The following is a 20,712-nucleotide window of genomic DNA, read 5'->3' as shown; positions in this document are numbered from 1 at the left end:
GGAGCAGGGGGATGAAAGCTTTAACTCTCTGAGGATTTCAATCTCTGAATCCAAATGAAGCTGTTCTGAGTGTTTTTGTGTGCGTGTTTTTACAAAGGAAATCAGAATGTTTCTTTCTGTGTGTTTGTGACTGTGTCTGTGGCTCTGATCCAAACCTCCTTCATTAAAACAACCACCCAGCTGCACACGTGACCACAAAATCTCTTCATCTGCTTTTCCTTCTCATCCATCAGCAGCAGCAGCAGGAAAACATATCTTCATATATACAGTAGATCTATCTATATAACTATATCATATATATATATATATATATAATTGTGGGAGATGAAACAACCTAAAAATCATCCGTAGCTCTATTTTGGACCAGGTTTGACCCAGTCCTTTTTTGTTTCCTTTTTCTTAACTTAAAAGTTGCACACAGGAGTTCAAGCCTTTTTTCAAGCGCAAACCATAAAATACAAAATGAAATTCCAGAGTAGAAACACAGATCTGAAAACCTGGTCACCTAAGACTGCTGTCTGCAGAGAGGGATTTAAAGAACGCATCTTTGTGTTTCCTGTACAAACTGAGCCTGTAGGAATGAAATAGTGTCGGCTCGTCTCTTTCTTCCCTCTGCGGCCTCGTTGGTATTCTCAGAGGGAAGCAGAGCGGCAGAAAGGATGAACCGCCTCGCTCCCTTTATCTCAGACGCTCTCACTTCGTGCCAAACCCTGCAGCCTGGCAACAGCCAATCAAAGCTCAGCTTTGAGACCTGGTTTCTCTGCACAGCGACGAGCCAAAATGCAGAGCAAAAGAGCGAGGAGGAGGAGGAGGAGGGTTGTCCAGTTCCATGCTATCACCTTCTTCAGGTTTCATTACAGAACAATGAAGAACTTATAATCAAGTAAAAATGACAGTTTGAGAGATATTTTGAGTTTATATTGAATATATTGTGTTAATATTGATTATTCTGGTGCAGGCAGTTTACTGTCACAGAAAAACTTTCCTCAAGTATTATTTAAAATGGATTATTAGAATAATTATTTTTTAATTGATAACTAATTTATTAATTCAGGACAGTCAAGCAAGTTTTTTTTAATTATTGTTTGCATATTAAATCAAAACTTCAATAAGATGTATGTTTTGGGCTGGATAGACATAATATATTCTAATGAAATGAAACCGTGTTTCATAATTTTAAAACTATAACTTACTTTTAATAAAGCAAATGTTCTCACCAGTGGAGTAATGTGAGACTGTAAAAGATGCGTTACATCGTTTGTTACGTTGAGTTCAACCTGGAATCATTATTCATGAACACAGCTGAGCTCATTTATAATTCAAGAAGTCAGCGCTCGGCTCTGCACACCAACCAGTTACCATGAAGAAGATCCCACTTTACGGATTTCACTGTTTGAGTAGATTTTTTGGGACAGATCTGAAAAAATAGTGTCAGCTGGACTATCACCAGGTGAAAACAGCTGTTCACACACACTTTATCAAGATGTTTTAAACTTTTCTTCATAAAACGTCAGCCATGTTAAAAGAGAATCAAATATTACTACTATAAAAATCACACTATATTTATTTCTGACCATAAGAGCCTTATAGTTGTTTATGATAGTATAAAAAAACATAACTTTAACCAAATCTTATTTAAACTCAACTGGAAAAGAAGTGGTGAGCTGTGTTAGTTTAAAAGCAGAAACACCCAAAGAGAAACAATCCAATCCTGTGAACTCATCAGCCAATTAGAAGCTGAGCTGTCAGAGAAATATGGAGACAAACTGGTCAAACCAGGAACATGTTCAACTGAAACCCTTTGACAACGGAGAGAAAGAGAAAGAGAGAAAGTCAGAGATCAGAGCCACAACAACGCAGGCTGAGGATACAAGTCTGGATTTTGTTGGGTTTTCCACAGAAGAACCTGACTGGAACATGGAAACTGAAGCAGCTGTAAGTATCTAACTGAGATATTATGCTTGATCGGGATTAACAGCAGAACTTTAAACAAGCCTGAGCATGTACTGAGAGTTCAGAGAGTTCAGAGTGGGTGTAACTTTAAGCCGGAATTTATCATTTGCAAGATTTATAGAAATGTTTAAATCATCATACAACAAAGTATCAGTATAATGGAAATGTGGTATCTCCTGTGGTTATTTTTCTTTTTACATTTAATGAACCAAACAGCATTAATCTACAGTCAAAAAGCTCTGTGAAGCTGCACTAACACACCAAAGAGTCCCAAGCTAAATGCTAACATCAGAGTGTTACATGCTCACAATGACTATGCTAACAAAATCATAAAATAAGTATTTCATGAACATTTAACCATTATTTTACAACAAGCCTCTCTTAAAAACTTGTCTCAAAGACAGAAACAAAGGACTTGGATTTAGCTCATATATCAATGTTATTTGTAACCACGGTTAGAGTTCACTATGCAAAATTCTAAAATGTACAAATAAGTCCTTATTAATCATATTTTGGAGTGGAAATAATAATAAGTGGAAATATAAAGTACAATTTGAAAAGGAGCTACATGAAAATCATCATCTACATTATTAATTATTAATCAACTGTACTTCCTCTGTAGTATACAGCTCAGTTGAATTGTTGTTCGCTCTATCAAAGTCCTCCCTGAGTGTGATATGCAGTGACGTGTTCAACTGCAATACAATCATTTTAACAGTTTAACTACTTCCCTTACATGGCTGGGTTACGTATGGTTAAAGTCTAAAGATCTTACTGTCTTACTTTACAGACATTTACTTTGTTTCACAGTTTTAAATATTTAAATTAGATGCGTGTTACCAAACCTACATAATTTTACATGCATCTGTTAAAACAGGAGCCCTTTGACATCCGTACGGACAAACAAACGTGTCTGGTTGAGAAACCTTCACGGGGAAATGAAGAGACGCTGCCTGGAATACATAGCCAAGAGGATAAGGCAACCAATGACTGTGACCCAGAAGATCAAACAGACAAAAACACGAGGGGGACAGAGCTTCTAAAGGCGAGTCAGTGGGTCAAAAGCGTCATAAAAGAGGACTTTAGCCAGTTAAAGGAAGAAGTGTTCAATGTGTTCAAGGAGCGAGACACAAGACCATCAAGTCAGGCAGAAAATAAACCTTCCCCAAGCACACTCAATCTCCTGAAAGAGGACCTGAGCCAGCTCAAAGAAGACGTGACCAGCATCTTCAGCTCGTCCAAAGAAACAAAGTGTGCAGATCCTAAAACCAGCCGCTCAGCAGAGAAGACCAACAACCGAATGAGCTTTCTTAACTTTAAAGACGACCTCTTTAACGTCTTCAGAATTGGTCTTTCAAAGGAGAGAGACAAGGATGCTACTGCGAAGCCAGACTCATCCAACACCTCCAAGGAAAGAGCTAAAAGGACGGACAAACCCTTTATGCAGACTCTGTTTAGAAGAGACCAAAAGATTTCCCAGAAGGAGCTTGAAAATTCATTTTCAGAGACGAATAATGAACATATGGACGATGGTTTCAGGGGAAACCTCTCTGAGCACAATGAAGAGACGGTTGAAACCCTGAAACTCGGCAACAACATGACAGAGAGATTAAATGAAGAGGAGGACAGTGAGGTGGAGGTAACTGTCTGTGATGAGCAGAAAACAAGGCAATCTGAAACACAACAAACTAAGGAGACAAGTGCTACATCACAGGCAGGTAGGCTTGGCCTTTCTCACCGTTAAACTAACAACTAGGGAGAGAGCGTTAAACCTTTGAATCCAAATTCTTCGTCACTGGTTTGAAAAAAGAATAACGTCTTCGGGGAAGGAAAATGCATACAAATACAAAACTAGTCAGATGTAGTCAGTTTCTACACCACAAATGTGGGAGAAGGGGAATTGGGACACAGCTCGCCCACTTATTAACAGCCTAAAGACCATAATGTATTAAACGAAATAGCAATACCACAGAAGGAATTTAATATGACGAAGCAACTTAGTTGTGATTGGGATAAACATTATGTTGTATTGTCGTAGGTTTAAGTAACTATCCTCTTAGTTATGAAAAACATTAGGGATGTAAGTATGCAAATATAGTTGGGTAACAAACTAATATTAGCTTTATGAACATCATTATTTGCCTTAAAAGTAATACGTGGAATAAATTGTTTGATAAACAGAACTTTGTCTCAAGGCTAAAAATTCCTATGTAGTCTTTCTGCCTGTTGACGCACATTAACGCGTAATGCATACATTTCTCTGTAAAGAGGATGTGGTCGTTGTACATATTCCTGTAAGATCAGACCTCTCGTGCGAATGATTAGGAAACAAAACGGGAACCGAGTAATAAAAATATTGCTCCATAATGCTACGGTAGCATTGTCTGACATTGGCTGTATGGGCCGTGGTCAAACACACAAAATGTTGCCCCATTGTTTTACTTGTGAGCATTCAACAACCTATCAATCCTACAGCCAAGCAGAGACGTGAGAGTGAAGAGTGGAGTGACAGCAACTCTGTTTGGTCAGCCGAAGACGAGAGGATAACCAAAGAAGAAGAAAAACAATCGGAAAAGCCAGAAGAAGACGAAGAAAAAAGGGAACAACAACAAATGAAGCCACCCAAGATTGTTCTCTGGGAGCCTTTGTCCTCTGGGAGCAATCTCTTTAGTCTGAGAAACCTGGACAAGGACGACATGGGGTGAGTCATTCTACAGGGGGTCAAAGGTGACACGTTGTTGTAGAATGTTATTTGCATGATGTTGTTATTTCTGCTCTCTTAGGACACAGCCGGGACGAGACCCCTGGGCGGTGAAAAACTGTAAGCTCACAGAGATTTGATATCTTTCTGCTTTCCGAAGGAGATCTACATTTTATATGATATATTTTATATACGTATGACGTCACAATTGGTATACAGGTTATTATTTTTTCCGTGTAAACACCTCATGTTGACATAACATAGTAACACTTAAAGTGAAATAAACTGTTACATGAAGCTCAACACCTATAAATACACATACATGTCATTGACGGACCGCTGAACTAATGTTGTTCCTTTTTGGGTCAATCAGTTGCCTGTTATCTGACCTTGGACCCCAACACTGCCAACTCAGAGCTGCGTCTGACCGACAGCAACAGGAAGGCGACCCGAGTGTGGCCGGAGCGCCGGCCCTCGGAGCATCGCGACCGCTTTGAGCTCTGCCCTCAGGTCCTGTGCAGGGAGGGGCTGCTGGACTCGGTGTACTGGGAGGTGGAATGGAGCGGTGGTGCCGACATCGGCGTCGCCTACAACGCCATCTCCAGAGACGGAGTCCCAGCCAGCTGCCTGCTGGGACACGGCGAGGGGTCCTGGAGCCTGGAGTGTTCGGAGGGAGCTTATACACCGTGCCACAATAACAACAGGTTCAGGTCCTCCTCCCCCCAGCCCTTCGCCCACAGAGTCGGGGTTTACCTGAACTGGTCTGCAGGCTGTCTGTCGTTCTACTGCGTCTCTCGGGACGCCATGGTCCACCTTCACACCTTCACCACGACTTTCACTCAGCCTTTGTACCCGTGTTTCTGGCTTTGGGCTTATGATGGCTCAGTGTTGCTGACTCAGGTGGAGTTGGACTGGGAACGACTGCTGCAGTGAACCACTTAGAGCGAGTGGAGACCACAGGCTGTGTAAAGTGGTCGTAATTATTGGGACGTCACCCATTGTTTTTTGCAGTGCGGATTACTCGTTGAGCAATTATGGAGCCACCAACTTGGAATACGGCCGTAGACCTTTTTGCCGTGTTTGCAACAAAAAAAAAGTTGCCATATTTAGAATGAAGGAGAAGTGATGTAGAGACTCCGGATACGGCTCTGGTAGCAGCAGTGGCCTGTCAATCACAGTAGGGGCACCCTGAGGCACACCCTGCTTTATGGTCTATTGGACTTTAAATGGACCATCATTTCCTAAATGAACATCATGCTGTGTTGAAGAAGACTCATCTGTCGACGTAAATATCAAAGATATTTGAAAGAAAACCTTCGTGACTTCAGATATCAGAGGCTACGTTACTTTATGAGTCCAGTCTGGGTTCCCTGCTGACCCGGACCAATGCAGCCCGAGCAGGCCAGACAAATCAGATCCACAGTTTTGTACGACTCCAGCTTCCAAAAACGTAACACATGAAGCACATTTGTAACCCCAGCCTACGATCCAAACATGTCAAAGACACCTGAAACTTACAGGTTGAACTCCAGAAGATTTTGATTTTGCATTGAGTCAAATGTTTTCAAGCCAAAAATGAAGTATTTATGAACCCCTTATATTCAATAGATTTAGTTTACATGTGTGAACTTCTCATTCTGTGCTGTATCTGTTAGCGTGTGTAACGTGTGTGTATTGTGTGCATGCCTGACCTGTAGCTCTGTCTCTTGACTCCCTCGGGCCTCCTGCAGCTCAATCTCCAGCTGCTCCAGACGAGCAACACGCATCTGCAACACACACGCGCACGCGTTTAAGACACGTCCAGATGTGTTGTATTTCCAGCCAATTCACACAACAATTCAACAATCTAAATTGAAAAAATGCTCATTTCTATTTTTAATCTTTTACTGATGAAAATCCTTTTGCAATAAAACTTATTGTGTCTAAAAGTGAGAGGGGCCGTCTGGTGAGCAGCCTCACCTGTGTCCTCTGAACCATCTCGTCATTGGTACCGAAACGTTCCACCATCACAGAACGAACCCGCTGGGCCTCAAACTCCAGCTGCTGCCTGATCATATCCATCTGCAGAGAAAACTACAGAAACACATTTGTAATCAGATTCTCACTCCGACAAAACAATATGGCACAATGCGCTGACTTCTTGTTGAGTCGGCGAGACAACAGAAGCTGAATCACCAGCCAGTGTGTTGATTCATTCATTATATTACTTTCATTCTCTGGTTCAACTTTACCAAGTGTTTTATTCCCCATTAAAGTGGATATTTGCATATATTTTGGACTGTGGGTGAAACAAAACAGGACATCCCGTTGAACTCTGACTAACTGAGAGATAAATATTCTCACACTGATGATCTAAATGTTCAGCAGCCACGTCCCAAGAAAACGTAGAAGCTCTACTCAAGCAGTGGTCAAGAACATTTTTAAGGTCCTAGTTGGTTATTTCTTTTTGCTGCTACTTTGTAGAAATATAGTACTTTTTATTCCACTCAATGTATTTAACAGCATGACTTGCTTTGCAGATTAAGATCCATATTTTAAAATACAATCAACATGCAGATGATCTGTTGAAAAAGCAACTCAACAGTGTAAGATTAAAATGTAAATGTATGTGTGAAAAGTACTAAAAGTACTTATGCGGCCACTTTATCTGTTAAATGTGACATTTTTGTAACGGTGGAGCTGATTTAATAACTTTAATGAAAGTTGTGTCTTTCAAAGCGGAAATAATATATCTTACATTTTGTGTTATCAGTCTTTAAGGTACCTCAAGTTATTCGGTAAATGAAAGGAGCACACTACTTGAATAAATGCACTTACTTTGGTTACCTACTTTAGGTGTTTTGTGTATGTGTGCGTGTGCGTGTCTGTGTGTGTGCGTTCTCACCGTGTCGATGCGAGGCAGTTGAGCCAGTCTCTGAGAAAGCTCCTCCAGCTGGCTGAAGCACCAGCATCGCTCCCTCTCCTCCCGGTCGATCTCCCCCAGCAGGAGGTTCCTACACAAACAGCACCGCCAGCATCAGAAGTGCTAAACGCAGCGACTCGTTGGCCGGAAAAACACACATCACGCCAACTGAGAGGAATTCCTGGTCACGGCTCGCAGACATGTGGAGCTACAAAGGTGCGTCCACACATCGGAAGAAGTGGCAACGTTTTCACTAAATTGGGACACTAGTTTAAATTTATTTATGTTTGAATTTCTTCTATAATGGGGTCAGGTTCACTGGTATTATGTTGTAATGGCCATTTTACTTGTATATGTGTATTTAAGTGTTATTATGATGAAACACTTGATTATGATTAGTAGGCCTACGGATAAAGTTAAGTACATTGATAGAGAAGAATAATTCATATGATCTTTTTATATGATACATGTCATGTATATGCAAGTGCATTTTTCCTATAAATTCATTAATGCTACTGTAAATCGAATCTTTCTGAAGACATTAGAGTTGTCCTGCGATTGGCTGGCGACCAGTCCAGGATGTACCCTGTCTATCGCCCGAAGTTGGCTGGGATGGACGCCAGCCCCCCCCGCGACCCTGTGTGCAGGATAAGCGGTTTGACGATGGATGGATTAGAGTTGTCATGTCATTATTTGGTGCGATGGAAAAGCTCAGCTTATTCACTCTGTGGAGAACATCTGCAGCTCGTTGGCGGAGATGGTTTGACCAACATGTCAAATCCTCTCACCTCTCCTTGTACAGCTCCTCCTGGTGGTGGTCGCTCATTCGTCCATCCGCCCCGCTGATCACAGCGGTTTTGGGCGGCGCCCCATCCAGGAAGTGGTGCGGCACCAGCATGGCGGCCGCTTCCCCCCCGGAGGCGGCGCTCAGGCGGGACGGGCCTCGAAGAGGACTCCTGGCTCTGCTCACCGCCGAGGAGGAGGAGCAGGAGGAAGGAGGCAGAGTCAGACGGTCGTCGAGCTCCGCCCCTGCCATGCTGTCCGTCAACAGCCTCAGGTCGTGAGGCTCGTGCTTGAGTTCGTAATAGTTGGTGAGGTCCATGTGGAGCTCTGTGGAGGGAGGGGGTCAATAAATGAACCACGCAGGAATCCTTCCTGATGTTGTTTGACTTTTGCTAAACACAGCTGATCATGATGCAGTAATCCAGTGGTTCCCAAACGTATTCTGCCAAGGTCTCCTTTGAGGACGTAGGGACATTGTAAGACCGTCCCCGAACGAAAAAAAACATTTAGAGTCATTACATTTTGTAACGTATTTTCAAGTAAATTTACTTTCAATAATACAATTCAGGATAGGAACATGACACTTTTACATTTAACAGGTGTTTCAAACCATTTTCATTTCTATTTTTAATCTTTTACTGATGAAGGGGGGTTGGTGATGAAGATGGTTGGTGGTGGTGATGATGACCTCCTTTCGGCACTTTGGGAACCACTGCAGTGAGCATCAATTTGGAATGTGATAATGAGGGAAGTCCAAATGGTGCTTTTCACTTCACATTAATTTCCACAAATGTATCTTGGTATTACAAGATTTTAACATTCCTTCCCTTCCTTCCTTCACTTAATTTCTTCCTTTACTTCCACTCTTTCCTTTTTCCATATATTCTGCCATTCCAGGGCTTTAACAAACAACCTTCTGGTCACCAACGCCCTTCTTCCTCTTCGTCCTTCATTTGTTCTTCGATTCCTCCTGTCCTTCTACCTCCTAACCTTCAATTGTTTACTTCCCTCCTTTACTTCTTTCCCTTCCTTCTTTTATCCTTCTTTCCTTTTATCCCTCCCCTCCATCCTACTTTCCTTATCCCTCTTCTTCTGCTTTCTTCCTTCTTTCCTTACCTGCCTTAATCCCTTCCAATTATCTCGTATTCATTATTCCTTACGGCACAGAAGGAATCCTATAATCACATCTGCTGTGGATCTCAGCAAGAGTTAATTTGATTTTCAGTCCCGACAAACTAACTGACAGGAATTAGTTGTTTAATTGGATTGAGTCATAACGAGGAACTACCAGCTACAGCCAATCACATTAGCTGATTGAGTCAATTCCTTTCCGCGTGAGCGTCGATTGGTCCCGGCGGAGCCTGAGAGCGCCCAGCGGACTCGAGTACAGTCAGAGATCCCTCTGTGTGTAGTAACAGTGCAGGGACCTTTAAGGAACATTGCCAGATGTCCCAAAGCTGATACGGACCTTTCAGTTGGTGCAGCACGTCGCTCCTCCCGGACGAGGCCAGTGTTCCCGCCTCCTGCTCCAGTTTGCTCTGCAGCTGCTTCAACACCTCCTGCATCCCAAAAGGGGTGAAACAACCAAAGATCAACATACAGAAGAGACCCCGAGGGCCGGGGGGCCAGACAAAGGTTTGACCCAGAAGGAGAAAGAAGGAGGAGAGCTCATTGAGTCAGACCTCCAACACATGGCTTGGTGTGCATGTTGTTGGCGAGTCGGAGCTCATGTCTGCAGAGTCTGTTGCGTTGATTCCCTCAAGCTGACAAATGCAAATATTCACGTCTGTCATGTTGTCACACAAACCGCAAATGGAAAATGGATCTACTTGTCAGGTGTGCAGAATCAATGCAATGTAGTCCCTTTCAAGAGAAGGACACAGACTATTTTACTCCAAACAAAGACGTGGTGTCTTTAAAAATAAAGTGTACTGAGGTATGATCCTCAACCACAACCCCATTCCAAAATAAATCAATTTATATCTTTTAATTTGGCTGTTAAACTACACATAATAATCTCATTTTAGTGAACTGTCAAGAACACCTTATGCATTCCTCCTTTGCATTTGAATTCGAATTCAGCATTTTTATTGCATATCGCATCATATCTCAAAGTATCCTCAGGATCAAAATTCATCAAAACTGCAAAAGAACATCGTCAGAATCCAATAAAAACGGTTGAATCCATGAGTGGTCAATGTAATGTCCCTTTCCATCTCAGAGAGAATCAAAGTTATTCCTTCAGGTCCAGAGGAGCTCCGCAGACGGATGTCACAGAAGGAGGAGCTCTCTGGTCCTGCTGCAGGGGAATCGAGTCTGAATCGGATAAAACCAGCTGAGCTGAGTCTGATAATCCTGCTGCTGGCTGCTTCTGGACACGTGAGTGTGTGTAGTCACATTCATGTGTGCACATGCATGTGCGCATATTTATATATATGCCATGGTTAAATATTTCTGCATTTGGATTTGTTGGTTTGGGTAAGATAAGGTCACCTTGGACAATTTACAACATTCTTTAGACCAATCGATAGATCAATCAAGTAGATTATTGGCAGTTTCACCATCAATGTTGCAGCCTGACTGTAAATCACTAAGTGCAGTAGTCTTCTTTCGATCAACGTCGACTTTCTAAACCAACCATCGGTGGTTTGATTGACTTCCTCTCTCCTCTCTAAATGTGGAGCTTCAGAGCAGAAGCCCCTGAGAGGTCATTGATGCTGCATCCAGACTGACCTTCATGCCGGTGGTCTCGGTCTCCAGTTTGGACAGGTGGTGGGAGTTGTCCTCCAGCTCCCTCCTCAGGTGGGAGTTCTCCTTACGGAGCGCCTCCACCTGGTGGGCCAGCTGGTCGTACGAAGCAACGGCGTTGGACATCTTCACACTCGGCAGCGCCCCCTGCAGGAGCCCAGAGGAGGAGTTAGACGGAGTGATAACAGGCTGGTGTTTGTATGGACCTGCTTGACACACATTGAGACCCTTTGACGCGTTGGTGCTCCTTCTGCGTAATAAGATCACAGCCACGTTATATGAATATCTCCAATATTGTGCTAAAAACACATGAGGGAAAACATTTCCAGCTCTCCTGCGGCCCACTTTTATTGTTAAGTAGCCGAATGCTACCAGTTTACTCAGTCGCATTTAAGAGGGAAACGGCTCGTGAGTTGGATTTGTGTAACTTGTTTCACACAACGACTCCAAGCCGATTGCCTGCAGAAGTCGCGGCTTGTTTTTCAGTTTAAATTAAATTAGTCGTCAACACAGTTGGCGGTTTAGTCTGTACAACAGACAGACAAAACACCACCAAACCCCACGCAGATAAAGTCGATTTTAGGCCGATACCTTGGTTTGTTCTACTCTTAAAAAGGAAACTTCTCTCTTTCTGCTTTGTTGGTTCTGTTCATGTTCAGAGAGAAACGAGGTCTCCACTTTCTTTTCCTCCGCCTCTGCACCAGATGGCTCGCAGGGAGTGTCGAATATTCTGTCACTTTGGATTTTGGCTCAACGTTTCTCAGTCTGTTAGGTAACATGTTATCCAAGTTTCTCCTGCGGCTGTTTTCCAGCCTCCACTCATCCGACACTGAATCGGTCTGATAACAAACTCTCTACTCGCTGAACCCATTTTCATCTCTCTTTTGTCATCGTTTCACAAATTGTTCGTGCAGAACTGATAAAAGCAAACCCAAATCTTTATTTACGAATTCATTCATTTAACTTAATTTAACTTGAACTTCTTTGGAAATGTGTTTTGTTCCGCTGTGCATTGTATTCTCCTGTGATGCATGTTTTAATTGGTACCCAATATTGTTATATAATATATATATATATAAATATAAAAATTGCATTGACTTCCGAAGCAAACACTGTGTAGATCATGTTTAATCGAAACTCAAAGTTCTTGGTTTTTAATCAAGTGCGTAATAAAAGTATCTTCAGATAACCTTTTTCCTGCACAGACTGGGTACTGAGGATTTTATCCCCCTCCACATACACACTTTTGAATGATTTAAATGAACCTGGTGTGAGGTGAAGGAAATATTATATAATTATATAATATACATTATATATTATATCAGGCTGAACCTGTTTCAGTCTTCATCTGGAAACAGGACTGCCTGCTGTCCTTTTGGTACTGCAGTGCATGCTTACATCCTAATAACAGGTTGAACGTTGTATTCTTCTTCATCCATCCTGAAGCATGCACAGTTCACTAATCGATCAACACACCGATCAATAAGCAGACGACAGATCGAGTCTGTGTGGCACTGTGAGGTCATTACTTTGGGGCCGGGGCTGCACATGCTCAGTGTGTTCATGTGATTGAGTCAGAATGTGACCTTCACTGCAGAGACGATGAGTCTGTGAGCTCCGACCACCGCGTGAAGAAGACGGGCCTTCGCTGTTTGTTTGTTTTTCATTTCAGACTGTAAATAAAAACACTGTGTTTTTGTTGCAATTCAGAGGATTTTGAATGTTTTTTTTGCAGATCTGGATTCAGCAGGCGGCCGGTGCACCAAATGTCACTGCTGCAGCATTCATGAAGAGGAGCTGGCCCTCTGGGGATTGTGGGTAGGAGGAGGAGGCCGGAGGCACCTGATCCAGACTGTCATTTAATGTGTTCACTGGACCAGTGACCATGTTGCTGATCGGACTGCAGAGGATAGAAAGGATCTCGTCTTATTCTGACCCATTTATATCTGGATGCAGCTTTTTGAGAGGTCCATTTGTTACCATCATTATTCTTTTGATCTAAACAGTTTTTATCTAAACACTTTAGATTAGATTAGAACAGATTAACGGCAGATTGTAATTAATTAGATGAAAACATATTAACCCCTTTAGTTTTTATTTTTAGTAAAAAGGTGATCCTGTCAATCAATTGGATCCAATTCTGTCTATATATATATATATATTCATACAAAGTGTTATTCCTTTTCAATGAAGTAGTGGAAGAGCCATTACCAACTGAGCAGCAGAAAGGCACATACTTTATATTTATATTATATATATATTCTTTGTAAATATGTATAATGATATCAAGATCAAACTGCTGGATATTAAGAGGCCGATTATTAAGACACTGAAACTAAGTGATTAATCAAACATGTGGCCAAATGTCTAGAAAGGCGATACCAGGCCACTGTGGGGTCATTGATCCACTTGGAAGGGGGAGGACTAAAGGCATAAAACTAGCTTCCTGTGGGCCAGAGTGATGAGTCAGTGTGTTCCACCATCATCTACTGCAGGTCACACCCTGACCATGAATATGTAAATCCTAAAACCCCACCACGAGACATCTGAAAGGCCCTGTAGACATCCGAGCAGTGTACACGGCAAAGCGGGGGAACTGTGTGTGTATTTATGTCAATGATGACATCAACCCAGAGACCGCACAGAGAGACCAACGGCACCAGCAGATCGATGGAGACCAATGACTGGAGCATTGTGACACTGTGGACTGGTTCAGTTCACACTCTCAATGCTCTGTGTACATGACAATTAAACATCCTACACTGGTATTATACAAAACCACTTTGCACACAATCAACCATTATGTTTAACCGAAGACGTTTAAACCGCAGGCATCAATGATACAGAACGAGAAATGTGTGTGTGTGTGTGTGTGTGTGTGTGTGTGTGTTTGTAAGTAGGCCCCCATCATATAGACCTCTGATGGAGTGTGTGTTTGTGATGTCGGTGTTTCTCATCAAAATCTTGCTTCCACACATACGTTGATGTCCTGCAGTACCATGGTCCAGCCCCGCCACCATCACCATGGTGACACATTTACATGCAGAGATATTTCTTTCTGCCTCCATTGTCTTGTTTTGCACCCACACACACACACAGAGCGCTTGCTGCTGCAGTTGCTGGCGAAGCATGATAGCTTAGAAAATGTGGAGCTCCCGGGAGGATAACAAATCGTTAACGCGGCCCGTCAGGTTGCTATGGCAACGGACATTCTGATGCGTGTGACCCCGATATGAGAAGAGACACCAATGAGAGGAGATGAAACGGGAAGAGATCAGAGAGTAAGAAAGAAAAGGCATCAAATCATCTGCTGCTCATTGCAACGATTGGCCATCAGGTAGCAAGATGTGATTTGATTTTCTGTTATATGCTCAGTTCGTATCTACCAGAGTAAAACATTTAAAAATATAAAAATTGAATCTATTACCATGAAAAGAAACACTGTCATGGTAAAAAGAGTGACCTTTTTACCATTTACAGTTTAGGTCTTGTTTTCGATTGCAAATGTTTTATTTGATGGTAAATGTTGAAGCCACTGTCCTTGCTCCCTAATTTAAAACAGATTTGTATCAAGGTTGTACTTGCAGTGCAATTATGATCATCAGTACTGCAAGTAGAATAAATTCACAGATTAGTCTTCCTCAGCCATGTAAAGGCCTCCTCATATAAATGAGTAACATTACATTATATAATGACCGATATTGTGGCTGCTGTTTGAGGCCTGATACGTCTTCTTCCTCCTAATAAAGGGTATTCCTGTCTTCATTCCTGACCTGAGCTGTTAAAACCGACTGTGTAATTATATAGTATATTCTGCTGCTCACTGTCCTTATGAAATCAGATTTTTGGATCTCTAACTCTCTCAGCAATATATGGTTGGAAATTGTTTATTCTGTATCTGAACAAAGGGAGTGTCGATCCCTCCCAACCCCACCTGCTCCACCCCCACATCCTACCCAGCCTGCATCTCTCTCCCTTTGGGAGAAGTCTGGTTTCCGTGGCAACCGCATCCTCCAGGCAACGAGAGGAGGAGAAAATGGCGTCGGAGTGTGGAAAGCGAATGCAGTCAAACATCCAGATCTCTAAAAACATCAGTTTCGGGTTTTCTAAAAGATCTTTGGTCTGTAACTGTAACACAGCGCGTCATCATGATTGATGTCGAAAGCCAGAAAAGGACTTTAATGCAACATACACAACATGTCACACATGGTTTTGTTTTTGCTGCAGCTATAGGAGCACCAAACCAGCTGTGAATGTTTCTACTAACACGCTTGATGTGTCGCGTCCTCTGTGCCATAGAGCTCCATCATCAACAACGAGCCTCACTGTTGCACTGCGAGACCCAATAGTCCCCAACACTATTTCTGAAAGCTACTCCCACAGTTTTAGGGAAATACTTTCATTTTGAAGATGAAAAGACGTATTGCACCACAGACAAGAAGAAGGGCAGATTTGGGACATGGACCTAAAAAATGATCCTGTATGTAACAAAAATGAAAAAACAATTAGCAGATGGTTCACTTATCTTATCCACATGAAGCCTTTGCTGTTCATTCAACAGGATTCTTCTAGCACAACTACAAACTGTCACGTCATCACGGAGTTGACACAACTAACAGTATACTTGCGGTTATGCGAGCAAAGGCTCTGCAACAAACAAACTAATGACATTGTTGATTACCTTTTTTTTTTTTAAATGCAGATATAGAGCCTGAAGTCATTGCTCTCACTGCTCAGTGGGAAACCAACGTCCTGTCTGAGGCCCGCTGAGTCACACTCAGAGCAACACGGACCGGACATCTGAACTTCTGATTCTAACTGACAGTCTAATGCACACAGGTCAGAGGTCAAACTCCTCTAACCTTTCTTATTACATCGCGCTGTTACTCAGACCTAAAGAGAAAACTACAGACCTCGTGATATTAAAGAAAAAACATTACCAAGACACAAACTTGTTGACATCTAAATGACCTTAGGATCTAGAAATTGTCTTGCAACGGTTTTACATTCCTGGGATTAAGCACCACAAACAGGCTGAAATGGTCATAACACACCTCCACCCTGGTGAAGCATCCGTTATATTGGTGACAAGGGGGGCCTGCCAAGACCCCAAAGGTTACTGAAAGACTCCACAGCCTGCTCACCCTGCTGCCCTGGAAACAAGTACACACGTATCAGCTGCTTCAGCACCAGACCTCAACAACTTGATCACACACTGAATCTCAGAGACACTCAAACTAAACATATATCTCTTCTGATTTTGTGAATCAATCATTTTCAGATGGATTTCCTTTCTTCCGGTCAGAAGCTGGTTTCACTTAAACGGGGAAACTTGAGGGTAGTTGCAGAGAAACAGTGTAACAGGTTTGATTGTTTGCTTACTTACAAACATTCTCATCATGTTTTGATGCAGCTGAGAGAAATACCTTTTTGTTATTGTGTTTAAGGACACTGGGACATCCGATCACTCAAATTGGCCTTTTCTGTGTTAAATATACAGTATACAACATTTATATAAATAAGTGGTCAAGAAATTTAAGTTTCCAAAGTATAAATAAGATTTTCTAGATATTTTATAGATTTATAGATATACTTTTTGATTTGACAGCTCAAAGAAAGAAAGGAGTAACTTTGAAATAAAGATGAACTGACATTGAAGCATTACCTCTCCGCAATGTCACTGCATATTCATTTGCATGTGTTTTAGGGGAAGTGAAGGTTTTTACTTTTTTATCCCACTTTACAACACGTTGAATGTCGATGGATATCACATCGCCATGTTGCATGCAACTAATAGTTTACAATGTGCGCATTATCTGCTGTGGCAGACCTGTGGTGACCTTGTCGTAGTTATTCACCACTTTGCCAAAATCCAGAATAAAGCCTTGAGACCAACAGTTAAAATCTATGTGAGAATCTGAATAAACTGATTATTACAAAAACTTCTCCTACATGATTCTCGAGTTGAAAGTGGAATTTATTGGACATTTCCTCTTGGTTTAATAACGCTGATCAGTAAAACTGAGATGGTACGTACAAGAGGAGCCACACGCTGCATCCAACACAACAGAATCATACATATCAGCAGGCGATCAATGATTCAGTACCAACACTGATCAGGAAAACCATCAAAGCTGAACATGAACTTTGCTGACCGTTGTCAACATCCCAAAACCGCAATCTGCAATATCACAGTGATGCTGATCTCGTGACCTTTGTCCTTGTGAGGACACTTTGGCTCCTCTCTAACAGAGGCAAGTTTTACAAAAATGTAATGACATCCAACTATAAACAAAGAATTTGAACTTTGTGCTTTACATAGAATGTCATATCGAATAGCATTACAATATTATTGAGATTATTATTAAAAGATTATGAATTGTGTATGAACTTCACTCAGGAAATATCTCCAACAGACTGAGTCACGTATTAATAACAAGCCACCTTGTTTACATCGTACTGCAATTTTCCAGATTTTACCTTTATATTCATCCCCTGGATAAATATTCACAGGATTCACTTCATAGATAAAACAGAAAGCCAAATAGATCCATGTTGAACCAACAAACCAAACATTGACATGTTTAACGAGCACACGTCACACAGGGTCCCTTTAGTATTCTTATTTTCAAAAGAGATCAGTCCATCTTTTACTGTATGCCTTCACTTTTCATATCAGATCCACAAATCAACGATAAATACGATGGAAATAATTAACAAAATAAAACCCTCGTTAAAAACAGCTGACCATCAAAGAGAGAGACTATAAAGACGCACTGAGACAAACGGAATAAATGAGCAGCCTGTGAGGCTGCGCGGCGGCCTGCGGCCAGAATGAACCAGTGAAACCAGCGCAGACTGGGACGGACCGCAGGAGACGTTCAAGGACACACATCCTCAACCAGCCGGAAACCACGCAAACCATCTAAAATCACATCCAACCAATATCCACATGTTTGGACGGGCTCCGCGCGTCCACGTTTGAGAACATTCGTGTTTGCACGCACATGTAAATAATTAGATAAGGTTACATTTCTAACAGACATATCCGCCCGTTTATTTAGTGAATTACATTGAAGCATATGTTTCCTCTGCTTTTCTATTATCCCGTTTGACCTTTGAAATGTGCGTGTTTTTTTCTTCTGTTTTGTGTTCTGACGACATCTATGATTCATCCGCTCCTCCATCCTCCATCGCTCAGCCGCATGAGGGAGGAGGGAGCCAATAGGACGCATCCTGCAAAAAAACACCTTTTACCAAATGCACATGATGAATTAGGCTAAATGAAAATAAATGATAGTAAGTGTAATCCAACAACGTGATATAGACATTTAGTGGGATTGAAAAGCGGCTGGTTTTGTTATCCCGACCGAACAGTCTCCTCCCATCGCTGATCAACGAGCCTCTTTTTGTCTTTAATTCAAAGCGTTTTAAAGAACTGGACCGAGCCGGGCCAAAGGGAGGCCATGCGGACCGGTGCAGACGGTTTACCCGGTTTAGGAACATGTAAAGATTATTGTGAATAATAGAAAGAAATATAAGGAGCGGTCTGGTCTTACCTCATGACTCGGAGCTGAGCTGACAATCACTGAGCGAGAGAGAGAGGAAGAGGGAGGGAGGGAGGGAGAGAGAGGAAGAGAGAGGGAGGGAGGGAATGAGGGAATGAGGGGGGAGGGGAGATTCTATTCTAAGTGATAGGTCTATGCTATTTTATTTGTTTATGAATCATTTATTAATTTCAATCAAAAACGATCAATAAAACTCAGCAGCCTACCTGACAAAATTAGTAAAATTATTACAAAAAAGGACAAAAAAAATGTAAAAGGGCTGTAAACCTCAGAGCATCCTCTGTGATGGCCAAAATAATTATTTTGCTTACGCTCTTCCCCATTTTAGCCTGTATTTAGGGGTCCAGTTTGATTTATTCACAGCTCTTCTTTGCTATTCACTTTGGAGCTTTTCACCCGTGCTGATTGTCTCCTGCCTCAACAATATTGTGTCCTTGCGTCAGAGGAATTGCAAGAACTAATAGTGGCAAAACAAATTTGTCTACCTAATGACTAAAAAGTATTTTTGGTGTACTCTAGCCATTCGGAAGTACTTCCAGTTCCAGCTAGATGCCGTTCTGATGCCAACCTTCGGACCCGGGGGTTGAGCTGTGCTATACAGGCCAAATCACTCCCCATGCAGAGGTAGAGATCCAATGTGTTTTCCAATGGATTGCTTCCCATTTTACCACCCAAACTCACGCAGTGACCCTACTGCCTTTTACAAGTCCACATGCAAACTCCCACAAGCCCAACAAGGCTTAAGAGATGAACACCCGGTCAACTGTTCCATGATGGAATCCACATAGCTTTTCCATGATTTGGGGTTTGACCATGAGAGCGTCCTTTGCCAGCACACTGGAATGACGCGCAGCAGTGTACCCAGAGCACACTCTCATGTTCATTGTGAGCCAGGCCCTGCTTCTAAAAGACTACCAGAACCTCCTTGAAGCCAACTGAAGGCCCTTCTCTCCCTCCAAATTCCCACTCACCCTGGATCTTCCCTCAGTGACCTCTAAAGGCACGACCCTTCTGGTCTCGGCCTGCAGCTTCTGGGGACATCTGGCTGACCGAGCCTGAAATGTATCCCATACTCCCATATCCCAGAGGGTTCTCAAGTTGCCGCAGAAGCAGTAAGAGACAGTGTTTCGAGCTGGAACTCTCCAATAAGGGTTTTCAACATGACTCGCTGGATTCAATGTGCCAAGCCGTGTGCACGGCTTGGCACCAGGTGCTGATCCGTTGTCGGCTCTGTTCACCCTTTATTTAACGATCTGGAGATACGACCTTCTGATACCGAGTATGCTAATAACTCAGCCGTGCCGAAATATGATGTTTGCTACGGACGATTCATGCAAAGTCCCATACCAAAGTACCCCCTGAGGTTCAGATCCCCCTCCAGGGTTCTCCGTTGTTGCAGAGTTGAAGTCCCGCGGGAGAACTATAAAAAGTATCTTACTGGGACAATGAATTATGCTGGAAGGCCCCCGTCCCTCGGGGCTAATGTTAAGCTACCATTTAGGTACGGTATTGCTCAAAACTCGTTGTTTGGCCAGGATTACAATTTTGAGTGTGACAATATTTAAAGAAAAAAGGTACGGTAAGTACTTGTAATAAAAGTAACACCGTATTGTTGGAAACAAATAATACAAATATATGATAAGACAAACATACGTTGCGAAATGCGGGAAGCTGGACATATGTGAAGGCTCATTGAAGTAAACTGTAATGTATATATGTATATACACATATATACATAGATTCTTTCATTTATTTATTTATATATATTTTTATTTTACTCACACTGTCCACTAGAGGAAGCCACAGATCTTCTGATTGGTCCCACTGTCCCTTCAAAATTAAACTTACAGAACCATCTAAAGTTTCCCCTGATGTCGTGACACGTTGACAATAACCAATCACTTATCGATCACCACTAACAGTGAAATGCAACATAGGAATTATGAACATTTTACTGCACTATAAATCGCTCTATAGTTTCATTTCATTGATGATACATTCATGCTCTTCAATGCAGGACTTTAACTTGTAGTGGAATACTTTCATTGCCATGATAT

General features: G+C 42.1%; 2 protein-coding genes across 3 annotated transcripts in view; one reads left to right on the top strand and one right to left on the bottom strand.

Annotated features, from left to right (window-relative positions):
- Positions 1 to 18,708, bottom strand: part of apc2 (APC regulator of WNT signaling pathway 2) — a 31,926-nt gene extending 13,218 nt beyond the window's left edge. The window contains exons 1-7 of one of the 2 annotated variants that reach the window (XM_078108022.1): positions 18,647 to 18,708; positions 11,073 to 11,234; positions 9,808 to 9,898; positions 8,345 to 8,666; positions 7,539 to 7,647; positions 6,614 to 6,727; positions 6,346 to 6,420 (exon numbers count right to left, since the gene is read on the bottom strand). In XM_078108022.1, the coding sequence (XP_077964148.1) occupies positions 6,346 to 6,420; positions 6,614 to 6,727; positions 7,539 to 7,647; positions 8,345 to 8,666; positions 9,808 to 9,898; positions 11,073 to 11,213 (852 nt within the window). In that variant the 5' untranslated portion in view covers positions 11,214 to 11,234; positions 18,647 to 18,708. Of the gene's footprint in view, positions 1 to 6,345; positions 6,421 to 6,613; positions 6,728 to 7,538; positions 7,648 to 8,344; positions 8,667 to 9,807; positions 9,899 to 11,072; positions 11,235 to 18,203; positions 18,308 to 18,646 lie in introns of those variants that run through there. The other variant, XM_040184340.2, reaches the window with a different exon arrangement.
- On the top strand, positions 1,741 to 6,582 carry LOC120823884 (uncharacterized). Its single transcript, XM_040184341.2, has 5 exons — positions 1,741 to 1,935; positions 2,831 to 3,671; positions 4,429 to 4,654; positions 4,737 to 4,774; positions 5,028 to 6,582. The coding sequence occupies exons 1-5, from the start codon at positions 1,756 to 1,758 to the stop codon at positions 5,585 to 5,587; spliced, it is 1,845 nt and encodes a 614-aa protein (XP_040040275.2). The 5' UTR covers positions 1,741 to 1,755; the 3' UTR covers positions 5,588 to 6,582.
- Positions 18,709 to 20,712: the final 2,004 nt, after the last annotated feature.

The sequence above is a fragment of the Gasterosteus aculeatus genome, chromosome 8 (assembly GCF_964276395.1).
Source record: "Gasterosteus aculeatus chromosome 8, fGasAcu3.hap1.1, whole genome shotgun sequence".
Classification (NCBI taxonomy): Eukaryota; Metazoa; Chordata; class Actinopteri; order Perciformes; family Gasterosteidae; genus Gasterosteus; species Gasterosteus aculeatus.
This window is presented reverse-complemented; position numbering and strand designations above follow the sequence as displayed.

What these genes read in the sequence shown, in the direction of transcription:
- LOC120823884 (XM_040184341.2), top strand. Translation starts at nt 1,756, where the DNA reads ATGGAGACAAACTGGTCAAACCAGGAACATGTTCAACTGAAACCCTTT. An exon ending in ACATGGAAACTGAAGCAGCT is followed by an intron (nt 1,936 to 2,830) that starts GTAAGTATCTAA and finishes CTGTTAAAACAG; the next exon opens with GAGCCCTTTGACATCCGTAC. An exon ending in CCCCTGGGCGGTGAAAAACT is followed by an intron (nt 4,775 to 5,027) that starts GTAAGCTCACAG and finishes TGGGTCAATCAG; the next exon opens with TTGCCTGTTATCTGACCTTG.